The following is a 22,702-nucleotide window of genomic DNA, read 5'->3' on the forward strand; positions in this document are numbered from 1 at the left end:
GAAGAATGAAGAATTTTCTTCACTCATCCACGCATCACACATCCATAGCTTGAAGGAGAAGAGAAAACTTAGATTTTCCTACAAATAGTCCCTCTCCATCTAATTTCATACTTTCCACCCAAAATCTTTTATTTCTAAGTGAATTTCCAAGGTGAAGTGTCTAGCAGGATCAGAAGTTCAGTTTTGAAGATAGAATTCATGAATTCATGGATGGAGGTGGGAGAAAGTTAAGAAAGTGTAAGAAGTCAAGGTGGCAAGGTAAGAGATCAAGAGTTCTCTTGTGAATTTTGTGAGTTATTGAAGTAGAGATGAAAGAGTAATTTTTTGTACTTCTAGAGTTCTGCTTATTTTCAAAGGTCTAAATTAAAATATGTGATGAAATAAGTGCGGTGTATGTGAATTTAATTAAAAATAATATTAGTGTAAAGGAGTTCATGAGAGTTGATGTCTAGAAATTATGAGAATTAAAGTTAGTAAGTGATATGTTAAGGGAGATGAAAGATGGAAGTATGAATAAGTTTATGTGTACATGATATGCAAGTTGCAGCAATGGTCCGACTTCAAAGATTTATCAAAAACTGAATAGAGTGAATTAGAAACAGAGTTTTAGATGCTCAGAAATATTAGTGGGTCTAGTTTCTTATGAATCAAACGTAATCAAATTCCAAATTTTGTGCTAAGAGAAAATAGAATTTAGTGAAGAAGACTCAAGCTGCCAAGCCGCATCCCTTGAGTCGACTTTAAAAAAGAATTGATTTGAGTTAAATTTTACAATTTTTATGGTAAAAAATTTCATTGTCTAGTTTTATATAGAAGGAACGATGTAATCATTTAGAATATAATTAATGAGAAAATTAAGTTTTGGTCAGATAGATTGAGGATGATTTCAGGCTCTCCTGTTTCCACTTTGAAAATTCATTAAAAATTGTATAAAAGGAATTAATTTATGTAATTTATATATCTAAAAAACTTAATGAGTTCATTTTCAAGAGAAACAAATAAAAATATTATACGAATTATGTATTAAAAGATAAATATTTTTCAATGGAAGAAAGTCAAAGTTGTCTAGCAGTAAAAAACGAGAGGATCTTTTATAAGAAAAAATTATATTAGTGACAGGATGTTTGGTTTCAGATAAAACTTAATTATCAATTTCAATGTATGAGATATAAATAAAAATGTTTTGAAAGCTAAGCATTAAGATTTATGGAATAATTGTAAATCGAGTGATTTTGAAAACTTAATTAAATATATATGATTATGAAGGAAAATATTATGTGTATTTTGCAAGTGGATTAAGTATAAAATGATAAGAATTATTTGTGTAATAGTGCGTGATATATTCGTGTCATGTTTCGAGGATACTTGGAAAGTGAAGTATAATCGTAAAAAGAGTTTAAAAAGAAATGTGCATAAGTGAATGAAATCGTGTAATGGCCCTAATAAACAAGGTAGAACCAGTGGGATAAAATTGACATTGATGGTCACTGAACTAATTATAAATACGACTAAGGTAAGCGCATCTATCGAACAATAGTATAGTTAAGGTGAGTAGGGAATATCGTATCCACGAGGACTAAAAGTACTAGTAATTACTGTTTTTCTATTATTTATCCATCAAATTAGAGTACTTGTTTTTAATCTAAAATTACTAAACGCAATAGAGAATAAAATAGGAAAATAATTGAAGATACCAATGAGATAGACTATACCTAGGAAAGAATCCGTCTAGACTTCACTTATTATTATGAATATGAATTTAAACGATTTATTCACCTGTGTCTTGATCCGTAGAAATTCCTAAATTATGTTAATATCTCTTTCAAGAGTAAGAACAACTGACTTTAGGTTGATTAATTGAAATATCTGTTTAATTAAAACCCCTATTGTCGCATTAACTCAATCTATGGATTCCCCTATTAGATTTGACTCTAATTCGGTAGATTTATGTCGTCTTATTTCTAGGATTGCATGCAACTCTACTCAATTATGCTAGATCTACTCTTAAACAGAGACTTTTGCTCCACTGAAAGAAGCACATTAAACATGAATTAATATCCTAAAAATATTAAAACACGAATGAAGCATACATAAATGAGAATAAGAATCAAGTATTTATCGCGTAAAAATAGAAATTAAATAATAAGATTCATCATAGGTTTCATTCCCTAGAAACAGCTCTATTTATCCGATTTTGGCTCGTTTTTCGCTCCTTTCACTCCGCAGTGCTCTCCTAAGTATAGAAACATGAATTTAAAAGATTAGAAGCATCAAATTCACTAATTTACATGATTAATCATCCAAAAACGCATTAAGAATGAGATTAAAATATGTTACTTTTATAGCTTATCAGACATTCCATAGGAATACTTGAACCCTCTTGTGTTATTCGCACTCCTGTGCTCGTGTTACTTGCATTTTGGTGTTGGGGTTTTCTAGCACTTTTGTGCTCCAATTTATTACATGCATCCTTCTCGGTTGTCCATCATTTACTAAGGGCTAAGTGGAGAAAATAACAAGTGAAGTGATGAGTAAAGAAAATGAAAAGTGAGAGAACTGGTGAGTGACAAAATTATTTATAAACATGTTACATGTATTAATTAATTGATATATCTTTCCAAAAATGAACTAATGTAATTTAATGATATTAATGTTAAATTAAGGTTAAATACTTAGATAATGTTACTAAACTTTCATGAAGTTTAACGCGTTGCTTTTAAACGTGTAGTGTGCAGGAAGTAATCGTGTGTAAAGAGTTCAAACGAGGCAATTCAAATCACATCTCATCCAAGCAAGGTTTGCAAATTAAGTACTTGAATTATGGACATTAGAGTGACATGTAATTAAGATTTCAATTAGTATGAATGTGAAAGTTAATTAGTGCCGAGTAGAGTTCAAGTGGAAATGTACTAAGTACATTGTGGTCATTAGTTATAAAATATGAAATTGTGATATTTTGGATGGCTTATTTGGTACTTGAGTGAAGTGTTTGGCTTGAAATGTAATATTCTTTACTCGAGTTTAGGTTAAGAGGTGTTACATGGACCGACTGATTGGGTAGGGAACTTATTGGAGTATCGGCCCAAAAAAGGGGTTAGATTAGTTGATTCATGGATCACCCAAAACTGGTTGAATTGGGCTTAAAAGTTGGTTGAATCAATAGTTGAATCGTTTTTTTTAAATTTATTTAATAAGTCGTACAAAAAATATATGGTATAACCAGTTTAACTATCGGCCTGGTTAGATCGAGAATACCGGATACGGATTTAGAATGAAGGATTGGATTAATTGACTTACGAATTGTTTCGAACAGAATTAAAACATCGATTCTTTTAATATATATAAATTGTTATGATTTTTTGGCAATTTATTCAATTAAATCAAATAAACCGATCGAATTGATTAAATCGATATCTTAATAAGTTGGACCAAGAATTGGATTTTTGAAAACATTGGTTTGTCTTAAAAATACGTTCGAAAATTAGACGTAGGATTTATTAAATCAGCTAAGCAGTGTTGGGCCGGTGAGGTTTAAACCTAGATGTATGGGCCCCCATTTATATTAGGCTTTTATTATCGAGGGCTCAGCCCATTCCACAGCTAATATTTATTTTCTTTGCAAAGATAAAACAAACTTTTAATTTATCAAATATGAATGTTAATAACTTAGATGAATTTATTTATAACTTTAAATCTTAATTTTAATTTGTATATAATTCTAATTTGAAAATTAATTATAAAAAGTAAAAATATTTTAATATGAATACAAATTTTATTAAATATTATTAATAAATTATAAATAAATAAATTCAATTCTCATAAAGTAGTTTTTTAGTTTTTAGCACTTAATTATTATTATTTTCTTTTTCCGACTTCAACAAGAAAACAATTACATACAACTTATATTTAATGGATTCACACATGGGATTGAATGATATACCTTAAAAGATCTTTACGTGGACACGTTATAACAAGTCGAAGAAGAAGACCCTCAAGCTTCGGATCTGCAAAAAGATCAATAATGGCGTTTATTGGAGCCTGGCAATCGTACCCATGATTCGTCAAGGTCACTTTTTCGTTGATTAGACAATCCCCTTTATGTTTTTCCTAGGATAAACTGTTTTCGTAATAAAATCTTGCCACTCAAAGTTCCTCCACATGTTTTCATAGTATCTGCAAACTGCTCTCTCTTTAGGCACAGCAAGAAACTTGTCAAAGGGGGGCTGTAAGAACTAATTTTGCTCTTATTGTTGATGGGTATTTTTTTGTTTTTTAATTTTCATTTGGTATATCATTGTATATTTTGTTTGACGCTAAATGCTGTGATGGCAACTTGCAGGGGTGTTTGTACTACTGCCTTTGCTTCCCTAGGTAAATTTTTTTTTTTGTGTGTTTCAAATTGGATATGGGTACATTGGGTTTATTATTTTGATCCACGATGTAGATTGTTTTGTTTAACTTTCAGGGTTACATTGTTTACTACTAACTTTTGAGAGGATTGGGGATTTTTGTTTTCTGTGAAAATGAGTGGAGCTGTGCTTGTAGCTCTTACAGCAACTATTGGTAACTTATTGCAAGGATGGGATAGTGCCACCATTGCTGGTAATTTACTTCTTTATAGTTCTTAATTAGTTTCATGAATTACTATATATATGTAGTGCAATATATGTGAACTTCACTCTTTTAGACTAAAAGGTTCAGTTTCACATGTCACTGATCTATGGTAAACATAATTGACTTGAAGTTTCAATGTGAAGCATGTGTGATTTGGCTATCACTTCAGATTCATTAATTAGTTATCCTCTTTGAATTTCATGCTGTAGGTGCTGTTATGTACATAAAGAAAGAGTTTAAATTGGAGAGTGAACCAGCAATAGAAGGCCTGATTGTAGCAATGTCTCTCATTGGAGCTACCTGCATTACTACATGTTCAGGAAGCTTGTCAGACTGGCTAGGCCGCCGTCCCATCCTAATTATTTCATCCCTCCTTTATTTTCTTAGTGGTATTGTAATGTTATGGGCTCCTAATGTTCCCACCTTACTTTTGGCAAGACTTTTGGATGGATTAGGGATTGGATTGGCCGTAACTCTGATCCCGATTTATATATCCGAGACGGCACCACCAGAAATAAGGGGATTCTTGAATACCCTTCCGCTGTTTTCTGGTTGCCTTGGGATGTTTCTTTCATATTGCATGGTTTTTGGTATGTCGTTAACAACATTACCAAATTGGAGATTGATGCTTGGAGTTCTTTCTATTCCTTCCCTCGTATACTTAGCATTAACTGTATTCTTCTTGCCTGAATCACCAAGATGGCTAGTAAGTAAAGGTCGAATGAGCGAAGCAAGGAAGGTTTTGCAAAGGATACGCGGCAGGGAAGATGTTTCTGGTTAGTTGGATTGCATTCACTCCTTTTATGTTCCAGTGTTCCTTTACTACCTTTATGCACATTGTACTTGCCACTGAGTTTGTGTTGTGTTTCCATTTATGAGTTCATGTGTGCACACAAAATAGGTGCTTCTCAAAGGCTATTAGTCTCTGCATATGATGAATACGATACATCTTGTTGATATTATTTAGATGAACAGGTGAGATGGCTTTGCTAGTTGAGGGGCTTGGTGTTGGAGGTGAAACATCAATAGAGGAGTACCTCATTAGTTCCATCAGTCGGGATTCTAAATATCCTGATACTGCCGGAAAAGATAGAATCAAGTTATATGGACCTGAAGAAGGTCTTTCCTGGACGGCCAAACCTGTCACTGGACAGAAAAGTTTTGGTCTTTTGTCTCAGCAACTTTTGTCTCAGCAACCAAGCGTAGCTCAGAGTCCTCTTGGGCTTGTGGATCCTCTTGTCGCACTCCTGGGAAGTGCCCATGAGAAGCTTTCTGAAGCAGGAAGTGTTCCACGAAGTACACTTTTTCCATTTGTTAGCAGCTTCTCTGGTTTGGGAGGTCATCAAGTTAGAGCTGAAGAGTCAGATGAGGAGAGTGTTACCAGAGAGAGCGATGAAGAGCAATCTGATGACTCTGATGACAATTTGCGGACTCCTTTGATCTCTTGGCAGGCCAGTGCGGAGAAGGACATGGTTCCAACTGCCCAGGAAAGTGTCACAAGCGCGAGACTTCAGGGTCCATTTCTTACAAATGCTGGAGAATCTCTTGGTAGCATGGGGATTGGTGGTGGTTGGCAGCTAGCATGGAAATGGTCTGAAAGAGAAGGGGGATTTCAAAGAATCTATATGCACGAAGAGAGTGTACCTGGATTGAGGCAGAGGTCAATAGTTTCTCCATCTCGTGCTGATGTCCTTGCAGGCTACGACTATGTCCCAGCTGCTGCTTTGGTGAGTCATCCAGCTCTTTATTCCAAGGAGCTTATGAAGCAGCATCCGGTTGGACCAGCTATAGTGCATCCAGCTGAAGCTGCAAAGGGACCAAGTTGGAATGATCTTCTTGAACCAGGAGTCAAGCATGCTTTGGTAGTAGGTGTGGGAATTGAAATGCTCCAGCAGGTAATGTGGCATAATCTTTTCCAAACTTATACCTTGAAGTGGAGTTTGATGCATTACTGTCAACGTTGTATACGTATTGTAGCAAAAATATTTTCCTTCTTTGGAGCCACTTGCTCATTGAAGATCCTCCTCCTCTTTCTTTTTAAAATGCAGTTCTCTGGTATGAGCAGCATTTTGTACTACATTCCCGAAATTCTTGAACTGGCAGGAGTTAGAGGCCTTCTTTCAAACACTGGCCTCAGTTCATCTTCTGCATCACTGCTTATCAGCTGCGTTACGACCTTTTTGATGCTTCCTAGTATAACCGTTGTCATGCGGTTTGTGGATGTTGCTGGTAGAAGGTAAATTTGTTCTTTCTTTTTTTTTAAAGTTCCGTTTGAATGACAACAAAGCCTTACCCTAAAACACAAGATATCTGTGCAACAAGGAATTTAAAAAACAAGATATCAGCACACTTTTCTACTGGCAAAATTGAAGTTACTGTCACAAATGTGCCGATAATATGATGGTGGATTTGTTGATTATTAGTGTCTATTTGATGGTATAGAAAATGAAGTTTGACTGCTAATGTGATTCCATTGGATTATGCCATACATAAGCATCACTGTTGAGTCAGGTTTGACTGGATGGCTCATGGACAATATGGTTTCCCTAAGTAACTTACCAAAGTACTATAGTCCATAACTTAATGAAAAAGAACCGAGAAATGCCAAAAATTGTTCAGGTTTTACTGCAGCAATAGAGTTAATACTACGAAATGTAAGGCTATTCAGGTCTTAGCTTCTATTTGAAATATATATATTGATGCCAGTCAGGTCCCTGGACATGTATGCACACATTCTAGAAGCTACTTTAATGTAAAGTTGCAAAGAAGTTTGACATTGACCTGCTGGTTCAGAATGTTTCCCTCTGTTGTTTGATCTCTTCTCATATTTTTACTATGGTTCCTTGTTCCCTCTTTCTGCAGGAGGTTACTGCTCATCACAGTCCCGCTCCTGGCATTATGTCTTTTCATCTTAGTCATAGGAAGCTTTGTGAAAATGGGGAGTGTTGTGCGTTCAGCAATCTCAACTGTTAGTGTCGTGCTCTCCTGCTGTGTATACGTCATGGGGTTCGGGCCTATTCCCAGCATTCTCTGTGCGGAGATCTTCCCAACACGAGTTCGTGGCACCTGCATTGCCATAGTTTCCCTTGTTTACTGGATTTCTAACATCATTGTCGCATATTCACTACCGGTGTTGCTCAAAACCATAGGTCTTGCCGGTGTCTTTGGGATGTTTGGAACCGTGTGCCTTGCATCATTTGTGTTTGTGTTTTTAAAAGTTCCAGAAACCAAAGGCATGCCTCTTGAAGTCATCACGGAATTCTTTTCCGTTGGATCAAAGCAGGCTATAACTGCTAAAAACACGGGTTATTCTAACTGCTAAAAACAATCGAGTTTGGTGAATTATCTGTTGGAAAGTTTACTGTGTTTTTTCTTTTCTTTTTTAAGCATTGTGTATACATTTAAGACATAATGTGAAGGTCATGATGATCTCTGAGTTTATTTTGTTATTCATCAAAGCTCATCGTATAGGCTACCATTTTTTAAAGCAAAGACAAAAATATTAAGAAACCATAATCATTATTCATAGCTTTCCTCACAACAAAAATTAAAATATGAAAAGAAAGACCCCATATTCTGCTATTGATCATCTGGGACTGTCAATAAGCCTCTAGAGCCAACTCTGTCGAGCCTTTTAACCATTGCCACCCTTCTTTAAGAAAAGCTTCCACCATCCTTTGGCCAATCTCCTTTCCCTTTTCTTCATTGTCAGCCACAGCCAGTGGTACAGCCGAAAGCCCCTGCCTTAACACATTGGACATGCTTTTGCACCTAAATAACACAGTATAAGCTTGAAGATGGCTGCTACAAACAGCCTTTCTTCTTCTTTTTTTGCCTTTGGGATTTTGCCTGTCTTCTTCAAAGTTTCATCGGCTCAAAGCAGGCATATTGGGAAACTGAAAGTCTTGATCTTTGTTCATAGTTCATATTCCTTTTCAATTCCAGTATATGTTTGATCACCATAGTATATATGTTTGCAAGACATAATAATGTAAACACCATAAAGATCTCTGGGTTTATTTCTTTTAATTCATCAAAGCTCAACGCATAGGCAAACAACTAAACTAACAATTCTCGAAATCAAAAGGCAAATATTAAGATCCCATAATTATGATTCAAAGCTTTCCTCAGTTCGAAACAAAAAACAAAAAAAAAAGGAAAAGAGAGACCTGTGATTCTGCTATTGATCATCACTATCATCTGGGGACACCTTCAATAAGCCTAGCCCCAACTCTATCCAGCTTTTTAACCATTGCCACCGATCTCAAATGCCCTTCTTCTAAAAACGCATCCACCATTTTTTGCCCAATCTTCTTCCCTTCCTCTTCATTGTCTATCACAGCCACCGCCGTCGGCCCAGCACCACTAATAGTACACCCGAAAGCTCCGGCCTTGATAGCCGCCTTCTTCACAGCTTCCATCCCCGGAATCAGGGGTGCTCGTTTAGGCTCCACGATCTTGTCCGACGACAATGCTTTCCCTAACCCCACGACGTCGCCCTCCAACACCGATGCTACCAGTGCACCCGCTTGGCTGCAATTCCAGACGTGGTGCGGCATCCCAATTTCGGCGGGCAAAGCCGCACGCATTTTCTTGGTGGGGGCCTCGAATTCCGGGCTGGCCAAGATGAAAAACAGTTCTTGATTCTGGGGGAAAATCAGGGGCTTTAACTCTAGAGGATCGTAGCTTTTGATTAGGACGAAACCACCCATAACTGCAGGAGCGATATTATCGGCGTGATAGCCGGAAACTTTAGCTTCGGATTCTAACCCAGCGAGAACCAGGTGATCAACTCCGAGTTTAGCACCGAAGAGCTCGTTGACCGCCACTGCAGCGGCGGCGGCGGAAGCGGCGCTGGAACCGAGTCCACTGCCCAAAGGTAAGCCCTTTTCGAGTTTGAGTGAAAGGCCGAAAGAGCGAACATTCAACATTTTCATAGTGGCAATGGCAGCGATGCCGGCACAGTTGAAGAGAGGATTGGGAGAGAGTTTAGAGGACCCAGAGATCTCAGAGATGGTGACATGACCGGGGCTGACAGAAGGGTCGATGCTGAGGGAAACGAAGTCGCCTAGACCATCAACGGCAGCGCCGAGGAAGTCAAAACCTGGGCCGAGATTGGCTACCGTGGCGGGAGCGAAGGACTTGACGGAGGTGAAGACAGGCTCGAGCTCTGTAGTAGTGGTGGTGGAAAACGAGGCTTTGCATTTGAAAATGGGGACCCTTTTGGTGGTGGATGAAGGAAAGGTAATGGGTTTTAGAGGGGATTGAAATTGGAAGCAGATCGCCATTAAAGAAAGTTGAAACTTTTGGGGAAATTAGGGTTTTAATTAAAAGGAAAACAAACTGAAAGTGGCAGTGGTGGGATTTGTGGAGATTCTTTTGGATTGAAAGAGATACTCACCCCAATAGCTCTGCTAACTGCTAAGCTAACCACAAGGCTTGCTTAATTACCATCTGATTAACCACACGAGTTAATTAGAATTTATTTTAGCAACTAGTCGAATATTGAAGATAAACTTGCATTACTACATTCAACCATTAAATTTATTAATAACAACGAATTCGATATTTTTATTATATCAATTTAAAATATTATATAAATATTAATATTTAGCAAACGATTAAATTCTTTTTTTATATAGAATAAATAGTTAAAATTTTTAAAATTATATTAATTTTGACATGCATAATTTATATGTATAAAATATAAAATATGATGATTAGATCGTTAAAATATTAATCGTATCATGATATATAAAAGAGAGTAAAATTACTTTAATTTTATATTAATATAAGTAGACATGTCCATGGGTGGCACGGCTCAAAAGGCCCGTCTGAAATTTGAGAGAGTTGGGACAAAAATATAAACTTGAAATATAAGTTTAGAAAAAAAAATATTATTTATAAATAGGCTAGGCTTCGAGTAAATCATTTTTGACCTAAGCCTAACCTGACCATTTGCCCTAAAATGACTTACCTAAGACTTGACCGATTTATAAATTGGGTACCAAACTCATATATTCTCACACGTTCAAGTAAGGCACAACCTATGACAGACGGCAGCATCAATAATAATGAAATTTAAAGTGAAAGAGAAAATATTGAATTTCATAGGGGAAAACGTGTTTGGTTTACATGATACCAAGAAGAATTTCGGGGTTTCAAAACAACTGCCACATTGCAAATCAATCTCAATATGTATAATCATTCCATTTGCAAAAAATCGAACTCACTGTATAAACCAAAATAACACATACAACAATAAAAGAATGATTCCTAATGGCCACTGTTCTGTGTTAATTTCTTTGAACCTTCTATATACCCTTCCCATCACAATGATACATTTGCAGTTGAAACCCTTGAACCTCACCAGTTAAACACAGTACAAGTTTTACATTGACTTGGTTTCAGTCAAAAATCCTTTCCCCTGTTGAGAAGACCAAGAATATGAAAGAACTGAATATGCACAGCCATCCAGGAATGAAAAACACTGCTCTCCAGCTTTCAGGACTGGATAGACCTGAATATTCGATTTTAGCCGCTTCAAGAAGCCGACCGGTCATATCAACCCCGATAATCCCAGCTAGAGTACCCGCTGTGTTTGAGACACCCATTACAATTCCTGCATATCTAGGTGCAATATCCATATGGTTCACTGCAAAACCAGCTCTCCCAAGTGCCAAGAACCCGAGTGCCACTGAAGAACATAAAATAGCTCCACCAGATGTTCTGAAGATCGGAAGTGCTAACAGTGCAATCGAAGCAACTATAAATCCTACAGTGTTCAAGAACTTCCTAGTTTTAGTCACTGACATCACTCTTTTGGTGACCAAGTGGTCAGCGACAATCCCACCTATATTCGAGAATAAGAACATGTTTAAGTAGGGCATCATCTTAGAAGAACCCATTTCCTGAAGACTCAGCTGGAGGCCCTGCTCGAAGTATGTAGGCAGCCAGTTCATCAATACGTAAAGAGCATAGTGGAATGTGAAATTATTTACCACAATTGCCCAAACTGGCCTGCTGACTAAAATCTTCTTCCATGGAATTTTGGTTGCTTTGACAGTACTTCCTCCATTCTCCATTTTTGTCCTTGGACTTGCTTCGGTAGGTAACAAAGACTCTCCAAATCCAGCAGCGGCGGCTTTTGGATGCTCAGATCGAGGGGGGTCAGTTGCATATTTAAACCAAAGCACAGACCAGAGGACACCTAATGCTGCTTCTGCAAGAAATACAGATTCGGGACCTTTTAACTTCACCAGGCTTGGAAGGAAAAGCATCCCCATAGCTGCACCTAGGTACATCCCAGAAGTTGTAAGTGAAACAGATCTCGATCTCTCATGTGGCGGAACCCACTGTGCTAAGACAGTGTGGATTGAAGGGAAGATGAAACCTTGTGCTACACCAACAAGCAACCGAGCAACGACTAAGATTGTGACTCTATTAGGATCTAGCGGAACCAAGAAACAAGTCAATGACCATAATACAAACGAGAGAAGAAGAACCTTCCTTCCCCCAATCTTTTGAGCAGCCCATCCTCCAGGCACTTGAGAACAAGCATAACCATAGTAGAATGTGGAAAGTATCGTGCCTTTGCTTGACTGGTTAATCCCAGCAGCATCAGCTGCAACTGTGTATGCTATAGAGAAGCCGACGCGTTCTATGTAACAAACGCAAGTGCTAACAAAGGTTAAAATGACAATTAAGTATCGATTTGGGAGATTCATCCAAGTCATAATTCACTTTCCTATAGGAATCTTAGTTTTGCTAACTGTCTTCAAACAAATAGACCATCCAGCAGCTTGGTGTTCAATCCTCGGTAGCAACCACTTTACAACAAGACAGTAGTTTCTTCAATAGTGTTCCAAGCCTACAAGATACTAGCCAAGCCTGAAAGGAAAAATATTATTCAAATGTTACAAATACAGTGTAAAGCACCATTAAATCAACTTGCAAAAGCTAAATGTTAACTAGACATCAATTAAGAAAGAACTCATGCTTAATTTGCTATATTACTGAAATCTTAAGTGAAAACATTGGCTGCATCAAAACAAAATATTTCTAGAGGCGAGATTGCTGGTAAGGAAATGAAGTGAACTTGAGCATGAACTGCATCCAGACGATAAACAATAACTAGGATTAATAGAGTAGCATGTAATCTGATTAACAGAAGTTTGAAACTAAATACTGCTCAAGTAATGTAAGAGTAAAAACTAATATGAACATGAAACTTCTTGAGTTAAAAATTGGGAGATACAAATTTAGTAACTCATACTTGTTCCCAAGAATATAAAGAAGTTTATAAGTAGAAAAAAATGGAAAAATCAAAAGATGAAACCGTGATATTTTCCCAAGAAATCATTACCAGAGGTAGAGATGACATTTTCCCAAATTTGGAATTGAAGTGATCAAGAAAATTGCAGACAGCATTTGCAAAGCATGAAAAATGGGATTGGCATTTTAATCAAGATCTGGGAAAATGCAAGGGTTCCATTACGTTAAACCATTTTTTTTATCAGTTATATACAAGATGAATGAACTGATCCACGTACTAACAAATTCAAAGAAACAGAACAAGACATTGGCAAGAAAGTAAACAAAGGCAAAAAAGAAAACATCTTTTAAGAAATGAAGTAATTCAAGCAGAATCAAAATACAAGAAGAAATGATCAAATTCCGATCTCATTATATATAAAAGGGGATAAGAGAACTGAGTTTTAGTTAAAGTATTCGGTTTTCCTTTCCCCCAGAAACTCACCCGCTGGTCAACTTTAACGAACAAGACGAAAAAAAAAAAAAAACCCAAAAAATCTCAGTAACTAAAATCCAACATTTCTCATTAAAAGACGAAGCAAGAAATGGAATTAATAGGGAAAATTGAACAAAAAAAAGTGACTCAATTGAAGCAATAAGAAGAAAAAGAAGCAGAAACAAGAAACAAGAAACAAGAAGAAGAGAACACACCTTGGGATTGTTTGGGAATGCATCCAAGAAAGAAAAGAGCGAGAATGAGAGGGGTTAATGTTTCATGTGAATGTCAAACATGTAAGGACATTGATATAAAGAAAGATATATGAATAAAAAACAAAGAAGATAGAAAGATAGAAAGAAAGAAAGAAAGAGAGAGAGGAAGTCAAACGTGGGGGTTTTTGGTTATCTTCTCTCTCTTTCCTTCAATGTCACACATGAGATGAGAAGCCTTCTTCACTATAAAGCCAAACCCTTCCTGGTCCTCTCTCCTTTACTGTGTCAACATTAACATTTAATAAGGGGTAAATTCTGAACTTAAAAAAAATTACTATATAAACACTAACATTATGGATTTGTTATAATATAGCCACTAAACCATGTAAATTTATGTTGAAAGTGTAAGAGTTTGTGTATTTCTATGGTGGTTGTGACAAGAAATTCTAACTAATGGGGAGCGGGCTCACCGGCATATATCTAATGAAAGCTATTGTGTTCGTTGTGGATTTCCCATTAAGACTAGTCTACTTACCGTACGAGATTGTGAGTTCTCAAAAGTAATTTGGAAGACGGTGATTCCTAATTCAATCAGAAATATGTTCTTTTCATCGAATCTGAACATGTGGTTAACCAAGAACTCGTTATCTCAAGAGGAATTGATAATGAAGGAAGAAAATTGGCCGACTTTGTTTGCAATATTGTGTTGGCTGTTATGGAAAAGCCGAAATACTTTCATTTTCAATATATAATAGCCATAGTAATGTTCTTGTAGGTAAATGTTTAACTTGGGTTGGGAACTTTGTAAACTCAAAATCACGTGAGCTCCACTGCATTCAGAAGGTGTCGGGGTGATTATTAGAGGCTGCTGAAGAAAGGGTGGGTTAAGTTGAATATAGATGGTGCATTGTTGAAAAGCAGTAATATTGCTGCAATTGGAGGCGTGTTTAGAGGCCATGATGCCAATTGGATGTGAGGTTTTGCCATGTAAATTGGAAAAGATTCAGTTTTTAAATCTGGGGTAAGAGTTATATACCTCAATTTAGCATAGGCGTTTGGTTTTAGGCAATCGGAGTTGGGGTGTGACAATGCTTTAGTTGTGGAGGATGTTATTAGAGTTGCATTTGATTAGTCAACTTTTATACTGAAATTAAAAGGTTTATTTTCAACACGGAACATAGCAGAGAAGCTAATTGGATAACTAAATCAGGGAGTGAGAACTATAATGAGATGCAGGTATATGAAGAGTCCCCAACTTTATTACGGGAGCTTCTCAATGTAGATCTTAATTCTTTGGTTGTTACTAGAGCTTCTTAGATTTATTAAAGAGCGATGCAAGAGCATTTAAGGAAAATTAAAGAATGAGGGTGACGTACGAATTGAAGAGCATGAGCATTCAATCTGCTGTCGTTCTATAGAAGGTACTTCTTCAGGTGTATTTTTTTGGCAATGGATTGGGCAATACAGTGTCGTTTTCCTTTGCTTAATAAGTAATTGATTTGAACAATTGAACGTCCAGTAAAACGCCAAAGGCACCTGCTTTTGCCCAACCTTCACTCTTTAATTCAATCATAAGCAATAAAAGATCAAAAAGAAAAAAAAGAATCAATGGTGATGCCTACTAGAACAATTTTACTTAATATAATATAAACAATAATTAGAAAAAGTCAACAATCTGGCAGCCTGTCCAAATATATATATATAAACGAATCCTAGATTGAAAAACTTTTGAATGTGCAGGTAGCATGTTTAAATAACAAATAAAAGGGAATAATGCTCGTTGAGGAGAGTGGTAAGGGTTTATTATCTCTTAAACTAGGTTAATAATAAGGTTTTGAGTTTGTGTCTTTTGAATGGAGAAAATAATGTTAAAAGAGTTTTACTTTAATTCTAAGAATTTGACTTAACTCAACTCTAGATTTAATCGGAATCCAAAAACCATGATCTAATATAACCTCCTCTCTAAAGTATAATCAACCATAACTCAAATGTTTGGGTGGTCCTTGATCTAAACATCTACTACTCTTTACAACAATACTAAGGCCTAGGAGAAGCACTTAATATGGTATTATTGGTAGTCTAAGAAATGAGATTCACTCTTTAGTAAGGCTTCATTTTCATATCCACCTACCCCACAAAATTGCCGAGTACAGAAGTACGGACATATTGTTGCAAATTGTACATTGAAAATAGATAAACAAACAAAAATGGAAGCTGTCTACTAACGTGCAATGAAATCTATATGCAAATGATAGCAATGAAAATAGTGACAGCTAAAGTCACCTTTTCGTTTCTCAGCCTAATAATAAGGGGAAAAGATTTTATAATTTGATTGAAGAAAAATCTTAAGGTGATTTGTGAAATTAACAGTAACTTGAAGAAGTAAGTAACTCACTGCAATTGAATTCGCGATGAAGTTCATCATTCAGTACACATAGATTATCAATTAAATATAATTTGCAGATCACATTATAAAACAGTATATAAAAGAGTATTTACCAAGTTGACAATATGCTGGCTCAAATCTAACATTTCTATTAGTTTTTTCCATCTTCTTCGTCAGTAACAATAACCTGTAAACATATCTATGTGATCAGCAAAATATGTGTATAAATGGCATCCAAAACCTAAAATCAAAGCAAAATGAACTTAAAAACACAATTACAAGTTATACCGGCAACAATACATTTAAAATACTTTGATTAGTGAACCTGAAACTGTTTATTAAGTTGGTATCATACCGGCAACATTTGTTTTTGTTTAAAATACTTTGATTAGTGACTTTTGGTACATAGCGGTTTCCTGGATTCACGAATTGAATGAAGGAATCAACAGCACAACTCCTTGAAAAGAAAAGGCAATTCAAGTGTTACTTTCAATTTTTGAGAAAAGAAAAAAGAAATTGTTACTGTCGAAGCTTCTTCAGTATCCGATGAAAGCAAAACTTGAATCGAAAACGAACTTTTTTTTAAATGAAAATCAGGATCCTTGTTCGCCCAATCTTCGAGACGCCCCGTTTCGCTGGAGATGATTGCAGCTAAAGGAGTGATTTCAACGTGCCGCCATTGTCGAGAGTTTGAAAGAAGATTAGAGAGGCAGCAAGCCAGTTAAAAGTTGGAGGGAACGTGTGACAAGAAATAACGCAGTTTCGTAGTGGGCTGTTGGGTTTTAGCCCAATTAAATAAGGGCCAAGAGGTTGAGACTATTACAATCAGCTGTTGAGGCCTTTGCCTATTCCTTTTCTAATGAGGATTAAGGAGTAAGCACTTGGGAATTACCATTCGTATTAGGCTCTTCGTTTCACTCAAAATCATTTATAGAAAATATTTTCTCTATTTTTCTATATTTGTTTCACAAAAAATAATCTGATCAATGAAAAATGCTTACAAGTCAACAGAAAATAAGTTATTTTTTTGTAAAATTATTTACCAAAAAAAAGCTCATAATAATTTTATTTTTATATAAAAATTAACTTAAATCAAGCTTAATATTATTATATTAAAAAAATATTTTTATTTTTAAAAATAAAAAAATTTATTAAAATATTAATATAAAATATTATAATTTTCAATATTATTAAACATGCATATTTAATTATTTATATTTAACCATATAATAAATTATTAATATAATTTATTTTTTAATAAATTATTTAATATTTTAATTTTATTTTAATAATAATTTTAAATAATATTATTCGAAAATATTCAATATTAATATTTTAATAATAATTTTTTATTACAATTATAAATATATTAACAATAAATATTTTGTAGTATAAAGGTTAAAATACGCCATAAGTCCATATATTCTTCACAAATTTAGAATTTAGTCCCTGTATTTTTATTTTCAAGAATTTAGTCTCTCTACTTTTAGATTTTAAAATCAAGTCCAATTGTTAACTTTGTTAATTTTTCTTTTATCAATGTAGTTGGTGTCATATTTTTAAATAAAAAACACTCAATTGATAGCCATGTAACTAAATAATGATGTTGTAATGAACCTGAATTTAATAAAATATTTATAATATATGCAAAAACAATGTAAAATATAAATTTATATATATATAATAAACTCAATTAAACAATAAAAAGATAGAAAATCTTAAATGTACGTTTATTTCATTAAAAACAACTTTTATAAAATATTTTCAAGAAATTTATCAAACAATAGAAAATATTTTACACAGATTCATCCAAACACCATAAAATATTAGTTTTTTCAAAAAAGTAAGTCGTTTTTTAGAAATAATTTTTTGAAAACCATTTTCAATGAAACAAAAAAGCTTTTATCTTTTCCTTTTCCTGTTACTTTTTCCCTTAATTTTTTTTTAATTTCACTCGGAAAAAAAATTTCTGATCCTAATCCACTAACTAGATTACCAAGTTAATAAACCTTAACTAATTTGAGTTAAATTTAAAATAAAATTTTCACAATCACTAACCAAATTTATACAATAAAAATATTTTATTTTAATTGAAAATACATAAATATTAACATATTTTGCACTATTTAAACAAATTTCAATACTATATAGGATTTTTAATGCCTTTCAGATCAAGCCTAAATAAATAAATACATATTATCATGTCATGTTCATGTGTTTTCTGTAAAATAAAATGATGAACTCAACAGAGAAATGCAACACAATGCAATCTATAATTCTCATAACTTTGAAAGCAAACAACAGTGGCTTTAAATAGCCTTACAAAAACAGAAAAGCTAAAAAGAAGCTAATGTATTCCACTAACTAAGGAAACTAAAAAACTGAAACAAAGACTAATTCAAAAACAAAAACCAACTAAGATATGCTCCTAATAATTAGGGATTTATTCAATAAACATAAGACTTCTTCAAACCTAACAAAACCCTCCCCTAAACTAAACATACCAACTGTATGTTAGTTTATATTGCTGCAACTTCGAACGCCAAGTGCTTCTCTGAGTTTTTCGAATTGATCGTGCTTCAAGGGTTTGGTCATAATATCAGCTACTTGCTCACCAGTTCTGCAATACTCTATACTAATTGATCCATCAGATATAAGATTTTTTAGAAAGTGAAACCTTACATCAATGTGTTTACTTCTTCTATGAAAGACTGGATTTTTTGCAAGTTTAATGGTAGAGGAGTTATCACAAAGAATTTTGACTAAACTGCTTTGGGTACCTTCAATTTGCTTCCAAATTCGCTGCATCCACACACTTTGACAAGCACATGAGGCAGTAGCTACATACTCTGCTTCTATAGTTGATAGAGTAACAACAAGTTGCTTCTTTGATGCCCAAGCTACTGCTCCTCCACTTAGCATAAAGACATAACTTGAAGTACTCTTCCGATCACTCAAATCTCCAGCATAATCACTGTTTGTGTATGCCATTAGTTCATGTGTGCAATTCCTTTTGTAAAGAATGCCAAAATTTGTGGTAGCTTAAACATATCTCAGAATTCTTTTAACTGCCAGCATATGTACTTCCATTGGATTTGACATGAATCTACTGATTAGACATACACTGTACATCAGATCAGGTCTTGTGACTGTCATGTACATCAAACTTCCCACGATTTGCTTGAATAATGTTCTATCAACTTATGCTTTTTCTTCCTCATTTGACAATTTACTGCCAGAAACTATTGGATTCCTGACTCCATTGCAAGCCTCCATTCTAAATTTTTTAAGAACTTCATTGGCATATTTCTTTTGGTTGATGAAGATCCCATTAGTGCCTTGATATACTTCTATTCCCAGAAAGTACTCCATCTCACCCAGATCAGTAATTTCAAACTCATTTTTCATTGGGTTTTTGAAACCTTGCATTAATAACAAATCATTGATTGTAAAAATGATATCATCAACGTAGAGACTTACAATCAGAATCTTGTTATCCTCACGCTTCTTGACTAACAAAGTGTGATCACAACAGCTCTTTTCAAAACCTTCTTTGATAAAGTATCCTTCAATTCTACTGAACCATGCTCTCGGAGCTTGTTTTAAGCTGTAGAGAGCCTTTTTCAATTTGTACACTTTGTCCTCTTCTCCCTTCACTCCATAACCTTGTGGTTGAGCTACGTATACATCTTCACTGAGTTCACCATGTAGAAATGCACTTTTGACGTCGAGCTGAAAGACTTTCTAGCCATTTCTTGCTGCAAGAGCTAATACCATTCAAATAGTATCCCATCTTGCTACAGGAGCGAACACCTCATTATAGTCTATCCCCTTCTCTTGAGCATATCCCTTGGCCACCAATCTCACCTTGCATTTATCAATTTCTCCATTTTTGTCCAATTTTGTCTGATAGACCGACTTGACTCCAATCACTTTCACACAGGAGAGAGCTTTTATCAGCTTTCATGTATGATTCTTCTCTATTGCTTCAATTTCAAGATCCATCGCCTTTCTCTAATCTTTTAATTTTACTACTTGTTCAAAGGATCACCAGTAGATAAAAATAACACAAAGTATTGTACCTCATCTTTTTAGAGACCTTCTCCACTTGTGAAATCATCTAGATATACTGAAGCCCTTCTTTTTCGAGTTTGAGGAGCTGTTGCTTCATCATTGGAGAGATCTACTACGTCACTTGATGTGGAGTTCTCATCAGCTGAATCTTCATCGTTTAAATCTTATTCATCCTCATCATTTTGATTGTATGCTTCTTCATAGGCTTCTCTATAATCTAATACATCATTTAAGGTTTCTTCTTTTATACTGCTCCAATCCCAGCCTTCATTTTCTTCAAAAACCACGCCTCTACTGATGGTGATTTTCTTTGTCAGTGGATCAATCATTTTGTAACCTTTGGATTCTTCGCTGTAACCGATCAGAACTTGTTTTTGGCTTCTTACATCTCGCTTTTGTCTTTTTGCCTCGAGTACATGAATATTTCCAATGCATCTACACACCCGAAAGTATTCAACATTTGGTTTAAGGTTACTCTAGCATTCTTCAGGGGTTTTATTCTTCAAGCAGGCAATGCAACTTCAGTTTAACACATGACACATCTACTTTACAGCATCTAGCCAGAATATTTTGGACATCTTTTTTTCTTCAAGCATGCATCTCACCATGTTGAGAATGGTACGATTTTTACGTTCATCAACTTCATTTTGCTGAGGTGTATAAGTTGTTGTGAGTTGCCTTTTGATGCCTTGTGCATTACAAAAATTTGAGAACTCTTCAATTTGAATTCTCCTCGTCTGTTCTTAAACTGCACAATGATAAACCAGACTCTTTCTCCACCATTATTTTGAATTTTTTGAAAGTTATAAATACTTCACTCTTCTCATTCAGAAAATAAACCTAGAGCTTTCGACTAAAACCATCTATGAAAGTTAACATGTACCTTTTTTTGCTATATGATGAGGTGAAATGGGGCCACAAATATCAGAGTGGATGAGTTACAATTGTTTTGCTGCTCTTCCTTTACTCTTCTTTGGAATAGCTTATCTATGTTGTTTCCCTACCATGCAGCTAGTGCATCTATTTGTTGGTGTTTTGATTTTGGGACCATCTTCTTATTATGCAATAATTCCAAATGTTTGTAACTCAGATGTCCATATCATTTGTGCCAAATAACGCTGGAATCTTTATTGTATGTGTTGAAGCAGGAGGCTGATGTCATGAGAATATTTGCAGTGACCACAAACATTCTGTTGGCAGTCATTATACTTTCCATTATAAGCCACTGAGTTGGATGGTATAACTTGCAAGTTCCATGTTTCATCAAAATCGTGATGCATCAATCTTGTAATTGACCTATACTAAACAAATTATTACATAAATCAGGTATAAAATACACATCACTTATTATTTAGACTTTTCCTCCAAATTTTAGCTTGATGTCTCCTTTCCCTTTTACCATTAGTTTAGAGTCGTTCCCAAGTTTTACCGAATGCTTGAATCTTTCATCAAGTCTTGTGAACCATTTTTTTTCCAGACATGTGATTTGAATACCTAGAATCAAGAAACCATATTCCTTCCCTTTTGTTTTGCTTCGGATCTACTTGTACCATCAGCAACCTCTCGTCTTTATCATCAATTTCTACAAAAATGAGCTTTATTTTCCAAATTGGGACATTCATACTGATAATGCCCCAAAGTATGACACTTGTAGCATTCTATAGTTGCTTTATCTACACTCTGTCTGCCACGGCCTCTGCCTCTTCCTCGACCTCTAGTCCAGCCTCTGCCTCTTCCACCTCGATCTTCATTTTTAACATTTAAGACCTGCTCTTCCTCAATTAGGCTTGTCATTCTTTGTTCATAAATCAATAGACTGCTCTGAAGTTTATCTACCATTAGAGTCTCAACATTATTTGATTCCTCAATTGAGCATACAACATAATTAAATTTAAAAACTAAGGATCGCAGAATCTTTCCTGTAATATCAGTTTCTTTGACATTCTTTTTGCATGCTTTCATCTTCTTGGCAATTGAGAGAGTTCTTTCGAAATAAGCATTGACAGTTTCTCCTTCCTTCACTCCCAATATTTCAAACTCAGTTTTTAGAGCTTGAAGTTGTGCTCTCTTGACCCTTGTTGATCCCTTGAATTTCTGCTTCATTAAATCTCATATCTGTTTGGATGTATCATCATTGAGAATAGTCTCCATGATTTCTTTACTTATTGCTTGGTAGAGATAATACTTCACTTTCGTGTCTTTCAATTGTTGTTCTTCAAACAGCTTTACCTCTTCTTTAGATGGTTCTCTCCCTGCTGGAATTTCATCTATTCCATCTTCTACTAGGCTCCAAAATTCTTTTTCTCAAAGGAAATTCTCCATCAACTTTGCCCAGTGTTCATAGTACCTATCAAACTTGGGAACAGCAGGTTGCACAAACGCACCACTATTGGAACGACTTTTCGTCATTCTTCACACTATTCTCTTGTGTTTCCCTCAAACGAAAACTCTATTCTTTTCTTCAATCAGGCCTCTTGAACCTGGCATTGATACTAAATGCAAAATAAAATGATGAACTCAACAAAGAAATACTACACAATGCAATCTATATTTCTCATAACTTTGAAAGCAAACAACAGTGGCTTTAAATAGCCTTACAAAAACAAAAAAGCTAAAAAGAAGCTAACTATCCGACTAACTCAGGAAGCTAAAAAACTGAAATAA

The 22,702-nt window shown here is 35.0% G+C and overlaps 3 protein-coding genes and 1 long non-coding RNA gene across 13 annotated transcripts; 1 reads left to right on the plus strand and 3 right to left on the minus strand.

The window, feature by feature from the left end:
* On the plus strand, positions 1 to 8,063 carry LOC107908982 (monosaccharide-sensing protein 2). Of its 9 annotated transcripts, none has more exons than XM_016836305.2 (8): positions 1 to 258; positions 2,729 to 4,225; positions 4,340 to 4,371; positions 4,466 to 4,602; positions 4,824 to 5,390; positions 5,590 to 6,509; positions 6,663 to 6,850; positions 7,477 to 8,063. In XM_016836305.2, exons 4-8 carry the CDS (start codon positions 4,524 to 4,526, stop codon positions 7,934 to 7,936), a joined length of 2,214 nt encoding a protein of 737 aa, XP_016691794.1. In that variant the 5' UTR covers positions 1 to 258; positions 2,729 to 4,225; positions 4,340 to 4,371; positions 4,466 to 4,523; the 3' UTR covers positions 7,937 to 8,063. The 9 variants fall into 9 exon arrangements, with proteins under 9 accessions (XP_016691794.1, XP_016691797.1, XP_040945017.1 ...); XM_016836308.2 differs by having other exon boundaries at positions 12 to 258; positions 2,729 to 2,796; XM_041089083.1 differs by having other exon boundaries at positions 20 to 258; positions 2,729 to 4,257; positions 4,445 to 4,602.
* A 543-nt stretch (positions 8,064 to 8,606) lies between these two features.
* Positions 8,607 to 10,065, minus strand: LOC107908983 (homoserine kinase). The gene has a single exon (XM_016836314.2). The coding sequence runs from the start codon at positions 9,900 to 9,902 to the stop codon at positions 8,811 to 8,813; it is 1,092 nt and encodes a 363-aa protein (XP_016691803.1). The 5' UTR covers positions 9,903 to 10,065; the 3' UTR covers positions 8,607 to 8,810.
* A 761-nt stretch (positions 10,066 to 10,826) lies between these two features.
* Positions 10,827 to 14,011, minus strand: LOC107908984 (probable anion transporter 5). 2 transcript variants are annotated; one of them, XM_016836315.2, is made up of 2 exons: positions 13,579 to 14,011; positions 10,827 to 12,504 (listed from the first exon to the last, which is right to left on the minus strand). In XM_016836315.2, the coding sequence occupies exon 2, from the start codon at positions 12,348 to 12,350 to the stop codon at positions 11,022 to 11,024; it is 1,329 nt and encodes a 442-aa protein (XP_016691804.1). In that variant the 5' UTR covers positions 12,351 to 12,504; positions 13,579 to 14,011; the 3' UTR covers positions 10,827 to 11,021. The 2 variants fall into 2 exon arrangements, with proteins under 2 accessions (XP_016691804.1, XP_040945018.1); XM_041089084.1 differs by lacking the exon at positions 13,579 to 14,011 and adding an exon at positions 12,980 to 13,369.
* Positions 14,012 to 15,989: 1,978 nt separating this feature from the next.
* On the minus strand, positions 15,990 to 16,701 carry LOC121214811 (uncharacterized). The gene is made up of 3 exons (XR_005910550.1): positions 16,541 to 16,701; positions 16,320 to 16,421; positions 15,990 to 16,151 (listed from the first exon to the last, which is right to left on the minus strand). It is a non-coding gene; the product is annotated as an uncharacterized lncRNA (long non-coding RNA).
* Between the last annotated feature and the right edge of the window lie 6,001 nt (positions 16,702 to 22,702).

The sequence above is a fragment of the Gossypium hirsutum genome, chromosome D02 (genome assembly GCF_007990345.1).
Source record: "Gossypium hirsutum isolate 1008001.06 chromosome D02, Gossypium_hirsutum_v2.1, whole genome shotgun sequence".
In the NCBI taxonomy this organism is placed as follows: Eukaryota; Viridiplantae; Streptophyta; class Magnoliopsida; order Malvales; family Malvaceae; genus Gossypium; species Gossypium hirsutum.